General features: G+C 42.0%; 1 protein-coding gene across 6 annotated transcripts in view; it reads left to right on the top strand.

Moving 5' to 3' along the window:
* SH3PXD2A (SH3 and PX domains 2A) overlaps window positions 1–23,450 on the top strand; it is a 249,853-nt gene that overhangs the window by 201,123 nt on the left and 25,280 nt on the right. For all 6 annotated transcript variants that reach the window (XM_027692136.1, XM_027692139.1, XM_027692138.1 and 3 more), the window contains one exon: window positions 19,734–19,847. In XM_027692136.1, the coding sequence (XP_027547937.1) occupies window positions 19,734–19,847 (114 nt within the window). The remainder of the gene's footprint in view (window positions 1–19,733; window positions 19,848–23,450) is intronic.

The raw sequence follows: 23,450 nt of genomic DNA on the forward strand, positions 1-23,450 counted from the left end.
TGAGACACTACAGGAGTCTTTTGAACAGGTGCTTTTAATTTGTATTTGGATGTTTGTCTGTCCTCTTTTATTTTAAAGCCAGTAGTATTTTGTTGGTGGAATTTTGTCCAAAAGTGTTCAGAAATTACCATTTGCAGGCTGGTAGGAGGGAATGAAGAGGCAGAGGACTTTACAGTGTGACCAAGAAGGGGCTGAAGAACTGGCAGCAGTGCACCCTTGTCGTTTGTGCTCAAGACTGGTTTCTGAATAGGTGGCAGCCACTCTGGAAAATCCAATTGCAGTTTATCATGAAAATGAGGAGCAGGTCTGGGATGAGGTGGTGGCAGAATACCCAGCCTCCCTTTAAAAAACTGGAGTTTTCAAACTCTCAACTTGTCATAAAGTTGTCATTTCCCAAAACCATATCTCTTCTGCACAGCAGAAGGTCCTTAGTGGGCAGCAGTGGTGTGAATATGATCAGTGTGTGCTTGAGTTTACTCTGCATTGCATTTTGTAGTCAATTTTGCTGATGATTCTCACTCTTCTATCAGCTTTCTATAGCATTCAAAGGAATAAACTGTAAATGTCATATGGCTCCTGAACTACAATTAAACAGCTACACATGGGTTCAAGATGACAGATTAGGTTTCCAACCCAGACTTTCCCAAAATAGGAATGTGGGCTGTGTTCTGTCTAGTGTTTTGGTTTGGATAAGAGACTTTTGGTTAATGTCAGACTTTTGGAGGAGAGGAAAACTGTCAGATGTCACAGGATCCCAAATGATCTTTGTAGAGTGGCTACAGCCAAAGACACTGGAATGTTTGGTTTCTGCTGAATTTGAGTGACTTCTCAATCATGTGATGGCAGCATCAGGGTTTCCTGGCTGTAAAAATGGATAGTAAGCAAAAGCTTGTGTGTCCTAATAGTAATTTGCAGAAACAAATAACATTTCCCAAGGTGCATGCAGATATTGGAAAATTAACTTGTGACTGTCCTTCAACTTTCAGCTTCCAAATCCTTGCTGAAAACCTGAATTTCCGTTGGAGTTTTGAGGATGCAAATCACTCCCATCAGCTTCTTCCTTTTGCTTTTTACAGTTTTCTACTACTTTAGCCCATAGTAATCTGTCTTGAACGTCATCATGGATTTGATGCCTTCCTGTGGAATATGACAATAGACTTGCTTGTGTCCTTAGTCCCCAAGGCTGGCTGAACAGCCTGATGGCTGTTTGGGCAGGAGCAGTACAGGCAGAGGGTGGGTGTCTGTAGGGAAGGGAAGTAGCCCCTTCTTTGTGAAGCTGAATGATCAGAAGTGTGTCCCCTCATGGAGGGGAGCTTACTATGAAGTGACTTCTCATCCTGTGGCATGTATCCAAGCCACTGTGGAAAATCCAGGCTTTTCTACTGCTGGCTTTGGCATGCCAAGAGTGAAATTATTTGGGCTCAGAATCTTCCTCTTCCTCCCTGTCCTCTTCAAAGACTGAAAAATTTAGAAAAAAAAAAAAAACATGCCCAAAACCAAACCCATGAATGGGGATAGGTACTATTTCTGGTTCCTTTCCTTGTAACTAGGATATACAATTTTATGTAAACAAAATAGTCTTTCTCCTCACCCATTCCATATGACATGACAGCTCTCCCTCAAAAATCTGATTGCTTGACGTAATTGGCTGAAATTTCCGTTATATGACAAGCTGGACTCAAGTTATTCTTCTATGATGCCCTCTTTGAAGCTCCCCAAAAAAGGGTGAGTAGCTGTGTGCTAGCACCCTCCTCACAGCTGCAGCTCTGAACTCAAGGAGCAAGTGTGCAGTACCTCAGCTGGATGGTCTGCCTGCAGCAAGTATGGCTTGAGCAACAACCTCCAGTCTACAGCCTTGCTGTGGTTATGCTGCTGGACTACACAGCCAGAGAAACAGCAAGATCCTAATGGAAAACTTCTTGGAAGACTGAAACTACTTCTGCACATCTGTCCTCCTTTGGAGAAGGTATTACATGCTGAAGTTATGAAATATTGTAGGAGGGTAAAGTGCTCTCTGCTCTCCAAAAGTCCAAGAGCTTCTAAGTGAATGTACGTGAGTCAGCTGTAAATTGAAGAGTTTGAGGAGCCAAGTACCACATTCTCCACCTGTGCAGAGAACACAGGAGGGTGACTTTGCCAAAGACAGTAAGTTGATACCTACTGATCAGGAGTTGGTATCACTGCCCAGCCTCATCTAATTTCATATTAGTGTGAAAACCAAAGATTTATTCAGACTCAGTGTGCCTGGTCTCACAGAATGAGGTGGCACGTGAAGACATTTAATACAGTGTACAGCTCTCCATAGTGCAAGTCTATGTGCACTTCCAATTAATTTATTTTTGTAGATGTTATGTACCCATTTGGAATCCTCCTCTGTTCATATTTAAAATTTGATTGTATTGTTAAAGCACTGAAAACTTCAGGGGTTTTGGGGAGGGTTTTTGTGCTGACTAGCCTAGCTTTGATGTACTTGCCAAACATCTGTGTGCTTTCTATATATTTTCCCCCTGCCTTCAGAAAAAGGGTGGTTGCATTTATTTGTGGATGAAATACTTTACTAGGAATGGCTGTAAATCTGAAGAGTTGAAAATTGTTAAGTGAGCTCATAGACAATGGTAACAGAGAATAAGGAATAAACCTGGTATGCAGTCTGGAAAAATTAAAATTCTTCAGAATATTTTTCTTTTTTTTTTTTTTTGGTCCTCTGCTGTCATGGGGATATCTAGAAATTGAAAATCCAGCAAAGCTTCTGATTCGGTAACTTGAAACCACTGCAAAGTGTGAATGTTGTGGTGAGACTAGCACAGGGAGGACTGGAAGGTGCTTGGAGTCAGGCTGTGCTACATGGACAAGAGCTCCCTGCTGTTAGAGGTGCCTGTTCTCTTAAATCTGCTGGTGCCCCATCAAATAACCTCTGATTTACATAAGCAGTGATGTAACTTGTACTAACTAATGTTAAACTGGACATTCACCTGACAGTTTTACTGCTAAATCCATGAAAAAGCTATGATGTATAAACCCAAAAGCCTGGTACATTTCATTGGGGTTTGGCCCTTCTACTTTGATTCAGTGTAAATTTTCATACCTTCTTTGTGGGCCAACTATAAACTGACTAAAAAAGTGCTGATATTTAATGAAATGGGTAATAAGGTAACTCCATATCCTATTTTTTTTCTCATTAAATGATACCGTCACTGTAATAGCAATTTATAATATTTCTGTTCCCTTAAAAAAACCAACCAAATATTTTAAAAAGAAATTTAAAACCACAAAAAATCTCTTGAAAAATGGGCTCTTTGCTGCCCTGTGTCTCTGGAGAGCGCAGACTGTCTAGAGAGTTACTGTAGCAACAGCTTGATTCCAGATGCACAACATGATTGAAGTATTGGACTTTGAGGCAGGAACTGGACTTGGACATAACAGTTGTATCTATAGATTTGAGTAGACTCCTTAAGATGCTTGTGACACTGATGGCCAAGGAGTGTCTTTGCTTGCAGCTGGCTTTTTGCAAATCCAGCCTCTTATTAGAGCATTTAATTGTGATTCAGAGTGAGGATGCTTTTGGCATGTTTTCCAGATTGGAATTAGATAATCTGAGTGAGACTATCAACCTGTCAGGGCTGTTTCACAAGTCTCATTCCCAGGGATCTCCATCTGCCAGCGTGGGGAGCTGCTGGAAATGCTGTATCAGTGCTCCAGAGGTACATGTCACTGGTGCTTGTAGTGGTGCTCAACAAGCATCAGCTCAGCCAAGGAATGTGCCCTTAATATAGCCAGGGTGCCCCAGATGTATTTCATGTATGGGTACAAAGAAGAGCTGTCTAATCTGCTGTGAGTCTCTCCAGCCATGCGTATGTTTGGCTTGGACGTCATCAACCCTGCTCTCAGAGCTGGAGTGTATGTTGGCAGCAGGGAATCGTTGTCACAAAGTAATTTCGAGCACAGAGGAGTCGAACCAAAGTTCATTTTGTTCCTTTTCTTCAAATTTACAGCTTGCTTGAGCAGGCAAGGGGTGTGTCAGCTGCTTTTCTCTTTAATCAATACCTCGTCTCCTTCATGAGAAGTCTGTTGCTAAAGCTGAATGAAATGCCATGCTCCTGAGACTTCTGGCTCTGGTTAAAGACAGGCATCTCACTTGCAAAGTAGGGCTTTTGATTGATCTTGTTTTAAATGATATAGCTACAGGCACAGAAACAATGATCTGGGGTCACCCTTTGCTCACCCCTCTGCATATTTGTTTCTGTTTCAGAAATAAAGGAAAATCACTGAAGTGGTTTGCCCGAATGATACTTCTCAGAAGCTAAAGACCAAAAGTATTCTTAAGACCTAGTGCAGCACTTAACTGTGCAACAATGAGACATATACCCTAAGGTATGCTAGCAGTGCTTGAGGGCAGGATTGTCAGGGTCCTTGATGCTTGGCTTCTCTTGCTGCTTGTTAAGTTCACAATGGGATAGGATTACCAACATTTCATCAAAGGTGCAGTGACTTTAAGCAGCAGATATAAAATCCCTTGAACTCCAGCATGAAAACAATCCCTGACCTTAGCCCAGTGTTTAAGCTGGGTAGGTAAGGTATATTTTAAATTTCTTTGGGCTGGAAATGGCCTTTGTAATTTCTTTACCAATCATAAAGGATTCATCTGACTTTTTTTTTTTTTTCTTCTTTCATACTTGCCATGCAATACCTGTGTCCTTTGCACATCCTCGTTGAATTTGGAGAGGAAGCAAATGCAGTGGTCTTACTTTACTGTATTGAAGCCTGTGTAGCTGATTCTAGGACCTCATCTGGAGAAGCGGCTTTTCTTTGCTGGCTCTGGCTCACAATTTGAAAACTGAGCTGAGAATAAATAAGCAAATAGGCTCACTGAAAGGCCTGAGGCATAGTTGGATGGAAAAAGCAAGGGAGGCTGGAACTGACAGTGCAAAGCTATGATGAGTTAAAGGCCTGATAGCACCATGATGAAGCAGCAAGTGGCTCCTCACAGATGGGGGGTTTATCTCTTAAAGATGGTGCTCACTGCTTGGCTCTGCTCCTCAGTTGAGCAAAGTGCTTAAACCTACAGTTGACTAGAACATGGGGTTTGGGGCGTCTCACTATTTTCATACTAAATACTTTTATTGAATAGGAGACTACAGCCTACTCAGATAATCCAAGTCCAAAAAGGAGTTTCCTGTTTTTATAAATAAGTAAACTGCTGTGTGAACCTTTTTACAATTGTAAAAATAGAGATGGAAATAGCATGAATGATGAGTAACTCCATTCCTTTGTGCTGATGGGGAAGCAGTGGAAAGGACCAGAACTGACTCTGGACAGAAGACAGGTTAGAAACAAAGAGACAGACTCTGCTTGAAGATAGATTCAGCGTCCACTGACTCTCATGTTGTAGGAACCTGCTCTGCTGATGGAGAGGCAAAAGTAGCAAGAAAGTGAAGTCAAGTGGCTAAGGTTTTGCCTATCCTATTTTCTGTGGAAAAGAGATACCAAGAAGAAAAGGAATGTGGGTGTGAGGTTTCTGCATCTTCTGGGGTGAGGAGCAGGGAGACAGCTCCTGGAAGTAAGTCATAGCCATACTGACATCTGTGAGCCACATCAGCAGATGTGTCAAATGTCATACTGACCTTTACTGGTTACTGTAATGAGTATTATCTTCTTCTTAGAGCTCACAATTTAAAAGAAACAAACGTTTAATCACTTTTTGCAGTGGGAAGGCACTCTTGAAGGTCCTTCTGTCACATCTCATTCACTGCATGAAGTAGAAGCAGATCACATCCTCTGATAGATTTAGACATTCTCAGGCTTTAAGAGAATATGAAAATACAGATTTGCATTTTACTCAAACTAGAAAGCAGGTGTTGAAGATAAACCATACCCTGAAATTTCAGTGGTTGTGATGCTCAGGCCTTTGGTTTGGTCCTCTAACCTTGCTGATGTGATAGGCTGGCAGAAATATCTGAGCTTTTCTCTGAATCATCTTTAAGTTTTTTTTTTCTGACTCCTGGAAGGTGTTGCCAAGGTAACTCTAGAGACCAAAGTGGCAGAGAAAAATTGGAAAAAAGGAAAATTAAAATCTAATTAGGTAAATGTTACAGGGTTGGTTCTTTCCACCTTCCTGTTACATAAATCTTCAAGTACCTTGGGAAGCAGGTCTCTATGATAGTTCTTCAGATATTGATGGTCAGTGCCTATGTTTCTGGAATAGACTACATATGTAACTTCAGCTATGGAAAAAAACCCATGCTCTTCAGAATGAGTAGCCCAGTAAAGGTCAGACTGTTGGTTAGCCAGGTGATGTAGCATTAGTGGCCTGTGAGATGGAAGAGGACAGACCAGATGCTGAATCTCCTTTGAATCCTCACTTTTCTTCAGTTTCATGTGTGGACTAGCAAGTAGGTGCATTAGCTTAGTGTTGAGATAGTACATGCTGGCAGATGACCAACAACTCTAACCCTTGTGTAGGACAGAGAATTAAGCCTTAATTTTAGTACCATGCAAAGCTGCCTTCCAAATTTTACTAAAACAGTTGTTATTATTGTTTGGCATCTGGATGAACTCAATCATTAGCAGGGCAGATTGGGAAGGCTAAGTGTGTTGGTACTCAGCAACCCCACTCACTTGTATTAGCGATCAGTGACAAATAGATCAGCTGAAGAAAGCATGACCTCCATGAAAATGGCTTGTGAGCACAAAAGAGCTGTACTACAACTTAACGTGGGAGGGAGGAGCATGAGGAGGCAGTTTTAAACCTTCAGGTGGTGTCACTTACTAGCCAGATTATTCCAAGAAATTAATCACTTTACACCTGATGTTAAGAGTCTGTGGATAAGTGGAAGTGATGGTTGTCCTTCCCAAAAATGTGTGGTCTTGGTTGCCTTCTGCAGGCTCTGTTGCATGGGATTTTGGAGTCTGAGAATTTGGGGGGGGGGGGGGGTGTCAAACAGCCCATGCAAACAAGGGAGAGGGGTAGATGTCCCTGAAATGCAGTGGGAAAACCTGTTCCCCAGTAGGGATTTAACGGCTACAGGAATATGCACTTTTCTTTCTACTCAAGTTGGGTTCTTTCCGCTCTGTAATCCTTACCTACAGCCCTTGGGAGGGAAGCATGCCAAGGAAACTTCAATTCATTAGTCACCTTAAAATGTGCTAGTGATCTACTTGCTCTTACTGGAGGTGCAGTGTTGCATATACTTCACATTAGTATTGCAGTGAACTTCAACTCCATTTCCAAATGCACGCATAACCACTTAATGGGATGTTTTGGAATAAATTTTCAGGCCATACAAGCTTTTGTTAAACCGTAGCATTCCAACATCGTAATTAGTATGTGAGCTAACAGACCTATCCAAAGACTTATTTACTATCTGGGCTGCAAGAGCCATGCAAGAGCCATGCTTCTGTGATCTGTTTGTTTTTTATGGCAGTGCCTAAGGCCCAGCTGAAATCAGGGTCCTGTTGTGCTAGACACTTAGGCCCTGTCTCCAGAGAATGGACGTCTACATAGGGAACAGACAAAGGAAATGCTGTTCAGATCTGGGTGGTGGAGGAGGGGAAGGGAAGTAACTAAGACTTTGGAAACTGAGGAGGGAAAAACTCCCATGAAAAGAATTGGTATGGTTCTCAGTTCTCTTACAGTGAGCTCCCAGCTCCTCAGCAGCAGGACCATCTTCTTTCTCAGTTTGCAGTGAATGTGCAGCCTCTGTGCTCCATCACTGAGCTTTCCTAAAATAAGAAGGGGAAATCAATGTCTTTTGAGAGAAGGGGAAAGAAAATTAAAAAAAAAAAAAACAACCAAACAAACCCCCCTCAAAATAAACAAACAAAAAACCCCAGCCCAACAAAAAAGTCCATCAATCTGCCAAGAGTGACATCCCGAAAAGTACAAGTTTGCAAAATGCCTGAACTGAAGGTTTTCTGTTGAAGGTTTTCAGAGTGACTGAGGAATAGCAGGAGATGGATGAAAGTGTAGCACTTGCAGCAGGCTCTGGGCGGGGGTAGTTAAAGGCAGTACAGCATTTCCTCTTTTGGTAGCCTTGTTACTTGGGAGAGGGAAAGGTTTAATCTAGCATGCACTCATAGGGTAAGCTTAAGTGACTCCCTGTTGAAAAGATAAACACTGTGCCTCTAGATCATCTGTCTAACAGGTTTAGGTAATCCCTTACTGCCCTGCTTATTTATTTTAAATGGTGCTGTATTGTATAATGCATGTGTGTTTGTAATGGAGGGTCTGCAAATCTGAGCTTTTTGCTCAAGGACAGCATTACTCTTGCCCTTGTTTCACGGTTGATTTATTCCTAATGGAAAGGAATAAGCCTCACAATGATCTATTTGTCTTCTCTCAGCTCTGTGAAATGTATGGAGATTGACAGCTTTTCTGTATCTCACATCATTAATTTGCCTTGCTAACCTCTACTTAGCATCAAAAGATCAGCTTTCCTGATTATGGCCAGCAAATCTGTGTTTAGTGCCTGCTCTGTCTCTCAAAGCTTAAACAGAGACAGAAAGGAGAGTCAGAAAATGAAAATGTTTATGTATTGGGACTTTGAATTATTGTGCACTTAATGGTACCTTCCAGAAGGCAGAGCAGCATCTGAGGCTGCTGCAATGCAACCTTTCTCTATGGAGAAGGTGTTAATAGAAATGTTGCTCTTGATGTTCACATAGTGCAAGACTCACTCAGTGAGGTGTTCCTAGTCTCTCAAGGCAGTGATTTTCTGCTCCGAGTCTAGACTGCCTTTCCAATCTGTAAGGAGCAACCAAAGGCTAAATATCAGCCTTTAAACTCAACATCAGATGAGGCAACCAAGCAAGCTGCAGGGAAAACACATGCCTACTACTATGTAGCAAAAGCCCTGCAAAGATGCTTGAACAAAGTGTGTAGCCTTTGTATTCAGAGGCTAAGCCAGAACGAGTAAAAACAAATGCTTAGTTATTTGGCTGTGTGCAGAGTATTTTCTGCAATATAAGAGGAGTGGTCTTTTGCTGGGGGAGGGAGGAGAAATGGCTATCCTACCAGAGCTTTTTGACTCAGTAACTTTCCTACATTCATCTTCTTTTCTTATGCTGCTGATGCACCTTTTTGTTAGAGCTGATGGAACAGATAACCCAGTAATTCCTTCTTGCTTTTTCAAAATCTGCATGGATGATCTCATATATCCCTTTCATAAAGGTCAGTGTCTCCTTCTGTTTCACCTGCCTAGCCTGTCCTCATTGTCTGGGTCTCCATGATGAATAAAGATAAAAGACAAATATTTTTCTCTTTTCTTTTTTTTCTTTTAGTTTTCTGTAATCTGCTCCAAATAGGACCAGTTCAGCTTCATGCTGAACAAGATATAGTAACAAGTCTACAAGTTTCTACATTTTAGAGAAGCCTGGAGAAACCCTTCAGAAAATACTGAATTGGAGTTTTAATCTCTTCTTGGCAGTGCCAGAGATACTATTACCCATGTATGTCCTTGTTCAGTACAATGTAGGTCACTAATTGGCAGCCTGCTAACGTGCTGGCCGCTCTTGTAGCGGGCTATTCATCACTCTGGTACTCACTTCCAAAGCTGTCATTTCCTGCAGCCGTGTGCAGGCAGGTCTTTGAGGCTCAGCTCCCAGGGTCACTGCAGAAACACAGCTTGAATGGAGCTCGGGAAAAAGGCAATGAAGCGGTGTCAGAGAGAGAGCAGCGCATTCGATTTGGCTTATGTCACTGTTTGTGATAACATACCATCTGGGCTACGATCTCGCCAGATCTAGCTAATAAATAGAGCTGGTCAGAAGTTGTATTTGGACAGCAGAGCTTCAAGGAACAGCCAGGATATGGAAATGGCCGTTTGTGAGATGGTTATCTGAGTGCAGTGGAGCAGAGCTGCTCTGCACACTCTGCTGGGCACCAGCAAACCAAGGTGTCTGTTCCTTTAGCAGGAGCATTGTGGTTCAGAAGGATCCCACAAAAGCTGTTTGTAAAAGGCAGCATTTTTAACCTGGTGACTCAGCTCTGCTTCAGACTGAACCAATATCACTGTTTGGTTGCTTTATCCTAAAATTTCTGCTGGATATACTGTAGCCTTTGTTCATTGCTTCAAGCCTTTGTGTAGCGTTGCTCAGTTCTGTCCTGAAGTAACAGAAGTGCGCCTCAGAGGTGGCAGATGTGTTTTCAAATGAAATATGGAATTCCTGTATGACTTTGACTCTAGCACCTGCAGTGCTGTTTGGTACTCTAGGTTTTGTTCCTAGTCCTCAGTGTCTCTTTTTCCTAATTCTGTGTGGTTTTTAGGATTTCCCAGTAAGCAACTGACACCATGTTCAGTATAGACTTCAGAATAAGAAATTAAAACAAAAGCAACTTTTGTCAATCTGTACAGGAAGTAAATATTGGCCATTCTCTGCTGCCTGTGAAGGCCATTTCCTATCAGCTGGGGCTGGGGGTCTGTAACTTTTTAAACCACTAGGAAGTAATTTGTAATCTTTGGACAAGATTACTATGAGGCCCATTTGAAAGCTTATTCATGTTTTCCTAAAGAAAGCTTGGACACAAAATGTGTTTGCTTTAAGATTAAGTCCTGTGAATGTAAAGGAAATTGCTTGTGAGCTCAACTGTTGCACCCCGTTGGCTGACCACAGAAAACACAACCCCACAACTGGTCATGACTAATAGAGTCTCCGTTGGCTCCTAAGGCTGAGCTCCCATGCCCTGTGGGGTGGAAAGCCATCTGTTTGCATGCCTTTACTGTAATCAGTTGTTCATGGCTCTGGAAAATCTACTGCAGGAGCTGACTGCACTGGCGTAGCCTTTCTGAAGGCAGTGGGTTACTTGTTGCTGCCCCAGACTGGGTTTGCCCACCAAATTTCTGTGTATTCTGCACTGTGTGCTGGAGTCTGTCTCTGCCCCAGCCAAACCCACTTGTGGTTGGGAGCTCTTGTAAATTATTGATTACGGTGATAACAGCATCACTTTGAAAGGTTTATTAAAACCTCAAACATATAGATTTCAACCTTTTAAATGATGGGCTGCTGGAGAGAAGATGGGGGGACAGACCTTAAGGAGGGTGGGAGGTGGATTTATTGCTTAACTTTCCTACTTGAGCAACATCTTCTTAACAGTAGAAACACTAAAGGAGATATGGGACAGAAGTCCTTCTGGAGCAGAAAATGAATGTTTCTGGGCTGTAATTGAAGATGGAGGAAGGAAAATGCCCCATGAACTTCCCATTATCAGGGAAATGGTCAACTTCTGGGATGTACTAAAGTAAAGAAAACTTTGGGGGAAGGGAAAGAAAGGAAAATATTCTCTGGTACCACTTGTTGTCCACAGAGACTTAAAGTAGAACTTTCTACTGGCTGTTCAGTCTCTGCCCTCTAGCAACCTTACCTTGCCTTGTGGTTACTGAAATCACAAAGACTTCATCTTTCAATGATCAATGTAAATCTGTCACTTTCCAAGAGAAAAAAAATTCAAGAAAAGTTGAAAATAGATGTGTAGTGTGACCAGAACTTGAAGTCAGACAGGAAATCCAATATTCAAACAGATCAGATGGAAAAAAAGAAAATCTATGATCAGAGAACAGACATTTTCTGTATTAACTGAGTTGGTACTGTGGGTTGGATGTGTGCAAACACATTGGGCTATGTGAAATGCAGCTGATGTTGCAGAGACAGTAACATCATTAGGTGTTCATGAAATCAAATAAAACAGGAAGGGAAAGATTGTTTTAAATTTATTTTTAGAAGGCATTAGGATGTTTGAGCCTTGGAAAACTTTTTGTTGGGTTTGTTTTTTGGTTGGTTTGGTTGGTTTGTTTTTCAGCTTTTTGGGTGCTGACTGACTTGTAGAACTGGCTGACTCTGACTTGATAGCTCTATGGGTCCCCTAATTTGAGTGGTCTGGGAATGCTGGCCAGCACCTTGGGCATGTTGGCTCTGTGTGTTTTGGAGTTGGTCATGAGCAGGCTTAGGAAATGGTGCATTCATCTGCTTCTGTCTTGTAGAGCCCAGAGTACTTGACAGTTTAGGAGAGGCTGGTGACCTGGAGTGTGATGGGACTTGGTCTGGGATTTACAGACAGTGTCCAAGACTTTTCCATATCTGTTAATGTAATAGGTAGTGCATTTATTCCCTTGCTTTAACAACACAATGTGTAATTTGTACTGGATTAGATGATGGCTTCGTGAATGTACATGCCAATTCTAGAAAACGTGTTTGGCCGATTCCTTTATTCCAGCTGTGTCAATACACAAATCTGAGGCTCTTTTTTTAAACAGGGAGGGGAAGCCCCTGGGTAACACTTGGGCCATAGCAAATAGCAGCAGATACAGCATTTGGAGTCTGTAACTATCAAGTTTGTATTATCAGAACCCAGAGATAAACTGTGTGCTCTACTTGAACAACTCCCTACACAGATAGATCCAAGAAGTCACAACTGTAATGAGAGATAAATATATGTATTTATTTGAATGCACACCTTTGAAAGGCTTGTTGCCTGCTAGCTTGTAAGATTTGAAAAAAATACAGTAATGTGATATTTCCTAGTTGTCTAATACTCAGAATATCCAATGTCTCTACTAGTGATGTAACCCATAAAGTATTAGAGCTGAGTTGTATATTATCCAGTTTTCTGTTTTCCCATGAACTTTTCCCATGTTCTGATTACTTCTGCTTTTTCCAAAAGTACAAGGAAACACAGTAGAAGACTGGGGTAATATGTCATATGTCATTCTACATATATACATGTGTATTTATGCACATAATGTGATGTGAAACAAATCCAAGCAAGCCAGAATCTACGATGCACTTTGGGACTCTGTATCAAGCACTTATGTACACACCTAGTCAGCTGTTTTTGGTCCAGGAAAAACCTGTATGGCAGCAATAACTAGGATATTTATTCACATGTAGTGGGCTCTCCATGCTAGCCAGCTCTGCAACTGCAGGAACTGGAGTACAGCAGCAATGGGATTTGCTAACAGCACAGCTGAGAAGTCTCTATCTACAAATGTCACAAGATTGTTAGTAGAAGTGTAAGACAGACTGGAAGGATTAGGATAGCAAATCCAACCAGTTACCTTAATAACCAGTCGTTGCAGGAAGAACATGTTACAGCACGCCACTGGGATTCATTTCTGTTTTCCTTGAACTCAGTAACACCTAAAACAGTGCAAGGACTTCAATTCCCTCAGCTGCTGCTGAGTCTTAAGCATTTGCAGTTACAATCAAGTATTGGTGGAGAACAGCAAACTGTGGTCTCAGCTCTTGGTCTCTAGTCCAACTTTTAGCTTCATAAGGGAAGATGCTGCTGTGTTAATAGCCAAAAAATGATATCAACAGAGTCCAGCCTTCCAGAAGTCCCCACCTCCTCCTGCTCCTCATCATCTCTCTCTCCTCAGAAAGCCCTCAAGTGTTGTTTCAATCACCAAATTAAGCAAACACTGCTGCAGCCTGTACTCTGATAAGAACACAACTCAGCTTTCAGGCCCTCCCTAAGGAGGGAAAGAAAAGTGTTTCCAGGGGCACTCCATATGTGCATTGGGTTGTCAGGGTTCCAAAGTGATGCTCTTGAGGTCAGGTTCCTATTATGTTTTTGTAGGGACACCTGTAAATTTTCAGTTGAACACTGGAGCAAGGCACAGGAGTGTGCAGCCTCTCATCCTCCTTCAATGTGTTCTCTCTTCCTGAAATGTTAAAACTATTGCTCATTTTTAAATATTGAGGGTAGCTTGCTGGGCAGAATGTAGTCTGTGGCTGTGTGGCCACTGTTGAACAGCGATCAGGTGTGTGATTTCTAAGGTATGTCCTTCAGATATTCTTGGTACTAGGAAAAAAATGTTTGATTATTACATTTTAGATCTTTTTTATTTTTTTTGAGAAAACCAGAGTTTCTGTGGTATAATTCTTCATTCAGTTTTTTAATGCTCTGGTAGAAGGCCTGTTTCATAACCCATATAGAAGGTCAAATTTCCTGTACTGGGCTACCAGGAAAGGAGTGACAGCTGTGATCCTTTTTTCTCTTTCCTCTTATATGAAAAAGCCAACAACTCTGCCCTATCACAGCACTGTGGCCTCTTGGGTTATTTCATCAGCAAATTGAAAAACCTCTTGGAGTTAAGCAGTAACTTGGGCTGATGATTTTTGTTCCGGAGTTCCTAAAGCAGTACTTTGTGCACCCACAGTAGTTGCAAGGTAACAACCTTCACTCTTGACTGTGAGAGCACTCAAGCACAGACATTTGGGGTTGCAATACTTCCTCTGGGAGGTGGAGTTTCCCTGATGAACCGTGCTCCCAGCGTGTAGCTCTAGGACGTGAACTGGATGGAAGGATCATGCGGTTGATTTGGAATCCTAATATATGGCCCAATCTGCTTTGGGTATAGCACATAAAAGACTGTGAACCTGTGCTGTGGATTTTACTTGTGTAGGATGTCTACCACAAGCACATCTTTCTTCCTTGAGCATGTCTCTGAGCCCCATTTTCATCTTTAAAAGTAGACAAACATTGCTTCACTGTTGAGTAGTGGTTGCAGTGAAGTCTGCAGAGCACACAGGCTGGAAAACATTATGTGTTTTGAGGTGAAAGCTGCCTTTAATATTTCACCAGCTTTAATAATTCATCCTGAGAAGACAGCCTTAACCTGCCTTGCAGTGACTCATGCACGGACTTCTGTACCCTAAACTGAAGTCAGCTCTATATGCTAGAAAGACCTCTTGCATGTATCTCCATATTTAAAAGAAAGATGCCTCTTCTGTGAATTGTAAGATAAAATTCTCAGAAATTGAACACTGGCCTTCATATGAATTCAGTGGTTTCAATCTAGTGCCTTTGCCAAGTGTGTGGGACTGAAATAGCCCTTTACAGAGAGCAGAGCCAGTATGGACAGTAGGGTCTAACAGCATACAGGCAGAGAAGTGGGTGTGAGCATAATCTTACTGCAGAAAAATCCCTCTTGTAGAATGCTACTCCTGGTGCCTTTCTGTTTCCACTTCTACGCATTCTTTAGAGGTCTGTCAGAGGCAATTACGATTGGCTGCCCTATGTTTATCAAATATGTATGTACTGTGTGGGACAAGCTCTAGGGGGTGGAAAAAGCAAGTGCCTTCAACTGTGCAGCAATACTCTTACCTTAGCTATTTTTTAATGAAGCAGATCATATCTCTGAAGGGAAGTAATCAGCTGTTGGCATGAAAAGGTCTGTGTGACAGGTCTGGAAGTGACTTAATTGCATCTAGTATTGCTTTGTAGGACAGTTTATGTTGTTGGATTAAAAAAAGTCTCTTGAGGTAGTTCCAAGGCAGAAGGACTTAAAAAAGCATCTCTCTGAAGCCCAAAGAGCGCATGTCAAATGTACCAGACTGCTGCTTGTGTGGGATTTTTTCAAGACTCTTGAGAGATGGAGTGTTATTTAAGTATTTGTTTAGAGGAATGTGTACTCCTGCAGGAGAAATATCCATGCCCAACAGTGTTGCTATCAGTCTTGTTTACTTTACTTGAGCTTATAAAATCTGTAGAGAAATTAATGGCTGAGGAGAGAATTAGAAACTAATGTTCAGCATTATCCTGCAATTTTATGTATTTATTTCTTAAAGTGATTTGTAGCATCTTATGATCAGGCAGGCTTCAATGGGAATAGCTAATTTCCTGTTGGTGTGAAGAAAGGGACAATACTGAAGAATGGGTGGATAAGGATGCATGTAAAGATATGCAAAACTTGCCTAAAATGTAATCCTTTAACTATGTTCCAGTAGTTTCCCATGGTGCATGTTGTGGTTAACATTTGCTTAATTCTTTTGCTTTTGTAAAAGCCTTTTGGGAAGAGGATTGGGAATAAAATTAAAAGCAAGAACATGATTTTTTTAGAATCAAAGTCTTTTTGTCATTTAGTCATTCTGCAGTGTGACCAATCCATTTTGCAATCATCAACTTGCCATATATATGTATATCAAGTGAAACTGGTAATTTCTCGGTAACTTGTAAAATGCCTGAGAGTTATCTTGAGCTTCAGTGGACTCTCTGAGTGTGGAGACATCTTGCTGGTTGCGGCAAGGGATGCTGACAGATGCCAACCAAAGCAGCAACATGTGTGGGGAGAAAATTGCACTCCTACCTTAAAAATTTGTATTCCGAGATTAGTGTTCAGGCTGTTGGAGTAATGCAGCAAAGCTCAAGTTGAGCTTGGTCTGGTCACAGTGGCTACAACTCATTATGTACCTTCTGTGAGGCTCAGAGTCCCTTTAAATTCTCTTCAGAGATGAGGGCTGATGAGTCTCAGTCTAGATATCCATGCCACATCACCTTCAGAGTTGTGTTTTGATGCCTGAGAGACAGGGGCATCTGTAAGGGTTAACTCAAGCTGTAAAGCACTGCCTAATTTTTACAGATGGTGTGAGTGCAAGAGAGAACCTCAGACTGGCTTGGCAGTGCACAGAGATAACTTTACATAATTCCCTGCAGATGTTGCTGCAGAATGGTTTTAATAATGAATTGTGAAGTCAAGCTCAACTCCAGCATAGAGGGAGAACTCAAAATAAATGCAGTTTTGTTCTATGTTTCAAAAGCAAGTTTTCTAACAAAATTTCTATGATGCTCTGGGTTGAGAAAGATGGCGGGGAGGGGACAAGAGATTGTTTGCAGGAAGCCAGGGCTATAGTGGCGCAAACTAAGACCAACCTGGCTAATTTTTCTGCAAATCATGAACACCCATGAACCTGGGGGCGGGGGGGGAAGGAGTGGTGGTACCAAATGGCAGCTGCCCAAAGCTTCTAATGAGAGGATGGTGCAGAGCAAGTACTTCAGGATCAGCTGGGCAGAGTTCTACAGTTTGTGGCTGTCATGCAGGGGCTATGTTGAGGAACTTGTCTGCACTGCTGCCATTTTCTGCTAGGAGTCAATTCTTGCAATATGCTGTAGTTTCCTTTCTGGAAGGTTATGGCTTGGATGTGCCATCGTAATTCAGGTTTTGGTCTCATGAGGGGTGTGCTGCCTTTGCAGTGTCTGCTTGGCTGCTCTAAGACCATGCACATCTTGCTTGTGAGTATCCATTTGTGACTTCTCTGTTGCCAGGGTGTGTTGCTGAAAGTTTCTCAGTCTTCTCAGTTGTTTGGGCTATTTAAGTAAAACACACTTTTTTTTCTGTAGATGTGCTATTTCAACAAGCTACATTAAAGCCTTTCTTTTGTCTTTTTGAGAAACAAGCTTGAAATGGGAGAAGAGAATTTCAGAGTTGGGGCTCTTTTTTCCTGAACTTGGACAGATGCTGCTGATTTCTCAGTAGTTGTGGAGATCTCTCATTTATGCTTTACCCTTGCACAGAGTTTATAAAGGAAACCTTTAGAAAGAAATTATAACTTTCAGGAGTTCTGTGGTGATTAGAAGCTTTAGCCTTAGTCATTGCTTGAAGAATCAAAGCAGCTTAAAACCTCAGCTGGACTCTTATATACTCTGTCTGCACATGGCACTGGATTTGGTTGAGTTACTTGACTGTAATGTAGCTCAAATGTGACTTGATCTCCAGCTGTTACACTGGAGCCTGTTCACAAGATCAGAGTCATGAGATTTCCTTGCTGAGGGCTTTCAGGAACTAGGAATGGCAGTAGGGAGGCATGGTGATGTGAGGGAGGCACATGCACAAGTGCATACCTAGGCATGAGGGCGAGGGGTATTCTTTTGGCAGGGAGCCCTTTTGGATGGAGGCTCAGCTACTCTGTGGCCCCAAACACAAGACCTAAACTCGGCTCTGAGGCCACAGTGCAGCTCAAGGAGCCAAACCAGAGGAGCTGTATTGTGAAATGGGCTAGCACTGGGTTGGCGTCAAGCAAGTGTGATCCAGCTCTCCAAAGAAGGTTTTACCATGGTTTGAATTTGGCCCAAAGGTACATTTTTTAAGTTAGGCAAGTCCTTTTTGCGATTGTGCTTAATTTCTTTCTGAGGAAGAGTTTACGTAAACTATTCCAGGCTAATTGATATCAGCTGAAAGCCAGCTTCTCACATTTTGTGCCTAATTATAACTGTATGTTAAACTGTGTTTGCTACCCGTGTCGATACGTTAGTAGTGAAATAAGGAACAACCATGAAGACGTGTTTTTGAAACGGTCTGGCAGATCCTGCATGTTCGCTGCTGTGGGCTTCATGGCAGGAGAATCCACCTCCTGCTGAGGGAGAATAACTAAATTTAAACTTTCCAACCATGAGCCTTGTGAAGCAAAGTTTCCAAACCTCTGCTGGGCCAGAAGATGGAAATCCATGTCTGAGTTTGGAGAGTAAATAAATAGAGCTGCCTAGGAGCTGCACGGAGTCAAGTGAGGGGTTATTGCTTGGGGCACATTGTCTCCCACCCACATGCCCCAGGGAGCAAAACAGGGTTGGTAGCTACTGTTCTCTGGTAAAATCTTCCGTGACAGGATTTGGCATGAACTTGGGTGACTTTTATCATGAACACTTGAGCATTGTTTCGGGAGGGTGGTTTTTTCTTTAAAGACAGTTGCATGTGGCATGGCAGCAGAGCCCAGCCCAGGACCTTCTCTTCCCCCTCGCTGGGCTCAGGCTGTGGCCTCCCAGCTGTGGGAGAGCTGTGTGGCTATTACCCAGCTCGGGGCTTTGCCCCTCCATAAACTAACCAGTGTTTGTGCCCATCTGTTCACAGACCAAGATGGTGCCTTTGTTCATCACAGGCAGGCTTGCGAGTCTTCTGTGAAATTTGGTGTGTTTATGACAGCCATTAAAGTCTTTAAACTGTTTTGAGGTGCGTGTACAGAAATAACTGTTTTCCCAACTCCCTTTGGGGAGTCTGGAAGACTGGTATTGGACAAAAGTTTGCATTGTCCTGGCAAAGCAGCTTGTGTTTTTGGAGGGAAACTGGGAGATTACAGAGAACAACAGAAGTGGTTTGCTTACCTGTTAGACTTTTTATTGTCCTGTAATCTTAACCTGGACCTTGTCTGAATGGAGGAGAATCTAGTTGTGTTCATATCTGAGAGCAGGAAGTTCTTGGCTGAGTGAGTCTACGTCAGTGTAGCCAAGCAAGAAAAGAGGCAAGGATAGTTGTGGTTGGAATGTATTTAGTCTAAAGTTGGTTTGCCTATAATTTTATTCATCCATCCACAGATACTTAACATTTTTATAGATAGTGGTGAAAATTTGGATGTTCAGGTGGGAAGACAAATAACTGGCACTCATTACCTGAAGTCACATTTCAGTTAGCTTTTTCTCTCCCATTTCTGCTCCGTGCAGTACTTTCCAGCTTCCCAAGGCATTGAATTCAGGTCATGTTTTTTAAACGCCAGCTGTGGTTACAAGTGCTCTTGAAGCACTTCTGTATCCTGTTCTGAAATCTCTGCTCTTCTACTAAAGTGTTTCCTATTTCCATCATTTGACTTCTGTAATACTTCATATTAGGATTTGGGCAGCATTTGTGCTGTTTCATGTGCGTTCACATATACATATATTCACATACAAAGTGTTTTGATACCGTAGATATACATGTGTCAAGACCAGCTTGGAAAAACTGAATTACAGAACTTGAATTAAAGTTGTGGTTGGACTTTGAGTTTCTTAAAACAAATTGTCATTTGCTCCGTTGCACCCATTTTTCACCACTGGGAGAGTATCTGATAGAAACGGTACAATAGGACTAAAGCCCTTCTCATTCTAGGAAGCTGCGGAATAACTCAAACCTCCACTGAAGCTGCTGACACTGCCATCTTGGTAGCAATTTACTGTTCTTGCTCCTCTTAATGTTGACTTCTTTAATTTCTTTTTGTAGGTTGGTGGTTTGTGAGCACAGCAGAGGAGCAGGGATGGGTCCCTGCTACATACCTGGAATCCCAAAATGGAACCAGAGATGACTCTGACATCAACACATCTAAATTTGGGGAAGGTATGGAAAGCTTTTTGTTATCAAGGAGAAATTGGTATTCGCTTGGTCTATGCTTTTTTCCCCCCAGAGGAAAACTTGGAAAACTCTTGCTGCCAGTTATGGCTGTTAATCCATAACCTCTTCTCCCATCTTGTCTCAGTAAATAAATTGTTGCAGAAGAAATTGGAGTGAAGTACTATGTCTGTAATCTCTTTGTGACCAGCTTGGACAATGAGTGTGATGAAAGGTTCAAAAGATTAAATGATGCTCATTATAATACCCTTGAAAAGCAGACAAACAACTTATTTGCAAGTCCAAGCAGTTTGTTCTGGTAGTGTCCATGGAAGGAGAGAACTTGCATGGCTTGTTTGCAGAAATTACACGAGTGAGAGCTTCTAATTGGAAGAAGATGCATGATAGAGCCACAGACCATTGAAAGGAGTGAGATTTAACTTCAATTGTTACTTCTTGTAACTTTTTTTTTAATTAGTCTTTGAAACTACTTTCACTGCTGTTTGCTGTGGTCTGTGGTTGTGTGGAAAGGTAATTTTATTTGGTGTGGTCTCATTCTGTTAAAAGTGAGATGCCATTTGTCATGATATGTATTTAGCTGCACTGCTTTTTTTTTTTCTTTTTACTAAATATGCTTAATTCAGGTTCCAGAGATGGAATAGTACAGCCTCACATGTTCCTTAGTTCCATTATGAAAGACTAACCACATCTTAATGGAATTCTCATGTAGCAACTGTGTACAAAGGACACTTTTATTATTATTTACTCCATTCTAATGAATCTCTTGCTAAATCTAGGTGCTCTTGATGTGACACTTATACAAAATGTTTGTGGAAACTCAGCTGACCTTTCCTTAGCACAGGCAGGAGGCTTAGAGATGTGTTGGGGTGACCACCTGCCCATTAAGAGAGCACACAGGCAAAACGTAACTGTGCTGGGCCCCAGGGGTGACATCTGTGGCTTATTGAAATCTCTTTCTCTGTAACTCATTTTTCCCAGCTCAAATCTACCCATATCCTGGGTCACTTAGGGTTTAGAGACAGACTGACTGTAGACTGGTAGACCAGGAACCAGTCTGGTATGATGCAACATCTTAGCGGATGCAAAAGCAGTTAGTAAAGTTTCCTTGTTAGTAAAGAACAAAAACTTACTGCTCTTGTCTGCAAGCATTGAAGAATGCCTCATCTGTTGATCTGTAGCTTCCTCCTTTTTCCTGACTCTTAAACAAGGTGCATGCTTGACGGCTTTATTGCTTAAACTGCTTTTATTTCAAGCTCTCCTCCACCTTTCGTGTTGCCCTCTGGAGTGTACTCTGCACAGGGATGTTGCCACAGAGCAGTCTATCCTGGATAATGGCAAATCCATCAAATGTTCCTTATCTCTTTCCTCTCGGTCTCTTTTAATCCGTTACACTGCTCTCTTCACCTGTGGTCAGCAGTCCTGCTCCCTGCCTTACTCCAAATCCAGATATGCTGAAACCTGAGACTGTTCTTCCCTTTCTGTTCAGTTCCACCTCAGTGACAAATCTAATTGCATTACCTCCACAGCTGCCTTGATGTGCCTCAGCTTTTGCTTGCTTTGCAGTAACTTTGGTTTATGTTATTAACCATATAAACTGAGACTTCTTGTGTTCGTTGTTTTTCCCCCTCCAGTTCTTCTTTGCTTGGGCTGTTCTTCTCCATATAGTTGTTTCATAAGTGAGGAAAGAATGACTCAGGTTCACTCTCTTTAAGGAAGTGTATAAAAGTGAACCTACTTAGACAGAAAACTTACCAGCTCTCTCTCAGTAGGCAGGAGAAGCGGGCTCTGATATAACTAAGGAGGAAGGCACTTTAAGTGGATTAAGTGCCCTAGCCCCTAAATTTATAGTTCATACAAGTTTCAGAGCGACTTTGAAAGGACAGAAACACTCATGTAGGAACTTTCTGTATCAGACTCTTGATCCTCCCCGTTTGCACGGGCCTGGACCAAGACCACAAGCCAGGCAGACCCAGAATTCTGCTGTGCTGTGGCAGGCCCTTGTACAGATAAGGAGGTGCTGAACACAGCTTATTAGTAATTCTACCTCTACATAGTGGTAATACTTCCATATGTCTCTGTTTAAATAATCTGTTCCCTGAGAAAGACAGAAGTGTTTCCTCCCTGCATCTGAGCCTGCACAACATCTTTTGTCAGAATGAAGGCAGACAGCTGACTGCTACCTGGGCCAGTGTTTAAACCAACACCATCTTGCAAGGGTTGGAAAACATTCAGAAAGCAATCTAAAGAAACATTCAACAGCTACAGGAGCTGATAAAGTAAACATGTTAAAATACTCTCTGGAAAGGTTTAGACACTTGTTGATAAACAACCTTTTTGGTGACTAACTGTGGCATGACCAACCAAGTCTAAGTCTGGGATCAAATGGCAAAATTCAATATCGTTGAGGAGTAAAAAACCCTGACTTGTACAAAAGCATCATTGTGATATGAAGGCTGTCACTGGGGATGGTTGTATGTTATGAGGACACACTGTGGTGTATCTGTGTTATCCACTGTTTTTAAGGGGTGCTCCTGGATGACCAAATCCTCCAAAGTCCCAGTGCGAGCAATTAGCGAGGTGACTGCTCTGTGCTGACACCTGCAGCTAGCTTCTACCCCTTCTGGACCCCTCCTTTCTGCAAGCTTTTATATTCAATATCTTTCATCTACTCCTTTCTTGTTCAGAAATCTCCTACTGCAGGCAGCCTTACTGTGAAGTTAACTTCTCTCTCTGCTATAATCTGTGTCTCTAGTGAGGTGTCCTGTGTTGCCTCTTGTGTAGAATGTGTGTAACTGGCAGTCTAATGTCCTGTTGATTTGGAGAAAGTCACCAGGTTAAACCCTCTCATCTTCTGTCCCACCATGGGCTTCCAAGAGGATCACCGATTTCCATTAGCCAAAACCACAGCAATCTATGAACTTGATATTCAGCTCCTCTGAAAATTTGTGGTTGTTTTTTGACCACGTAGGACTAAAGGAGAAGTACAGAGTACACAAACTAGATATTGTGTCTGTTCAACACCATTCACTGCACCTCTGCTTAGGGTGATGTGGAGAGGTTTAGGCCTTACAGCAAAGGCGAGAAATTGAGGAGAGTGAGCTGGGTGCAGAAGTCTGTCTAAGCCCCTGACAGAGGGGCTTATCCCCTGATAAAGGACAGAAAGTCAAAAGCCACTTTTTGGTAAAGTTTGGGGTTTTTGTTTGGTTGGTTTTTGGTTGGTTTTTTTGTTTGTTTTTTTTTTTGTTCAGCTAATGACTCCCCAATCAAATAATTTTGCTGTGCCTGAGTGTCTACAGAACATAGTTCTAGAAGACAATGGTGTCTACTCCATGATGAGACAATTAAGGAAAATAGGGGCAAACTTTTTACACAATGGTGTTTAGAAGACTAGGGTTCTACTCCAGTGTAAGGGTATATTCCCTAAATAAGTGCACATAAGAAGAATCCAGTGATAATTAATGATGTGATATCAGAATGTATGAACAGCTTCCCAGCATCACTAGCAAAATAATTGTGTTTGGACTTCAGCTGTCGCTGATGTGCAATATTTTGCATTGCTTTGTGGCAGCACCAAGCACCCCTGCAGTAGTT

This window comes from Neopelma chrysocephalum, unplaced genomic scaffold (genome assembly GCF_003984885.1).
Source record: "Neopelma chrysocephalum unplaced genomic scaffold, ASM398488v2 Primary Assembly neopelma1_85, whole genome shotgun sequence".
NCBI lineage: Eukaryota > Metazoa > Chordata > Aves > Passeriformes > Pipridae > Neopelma > Neopelma chrysocephalum.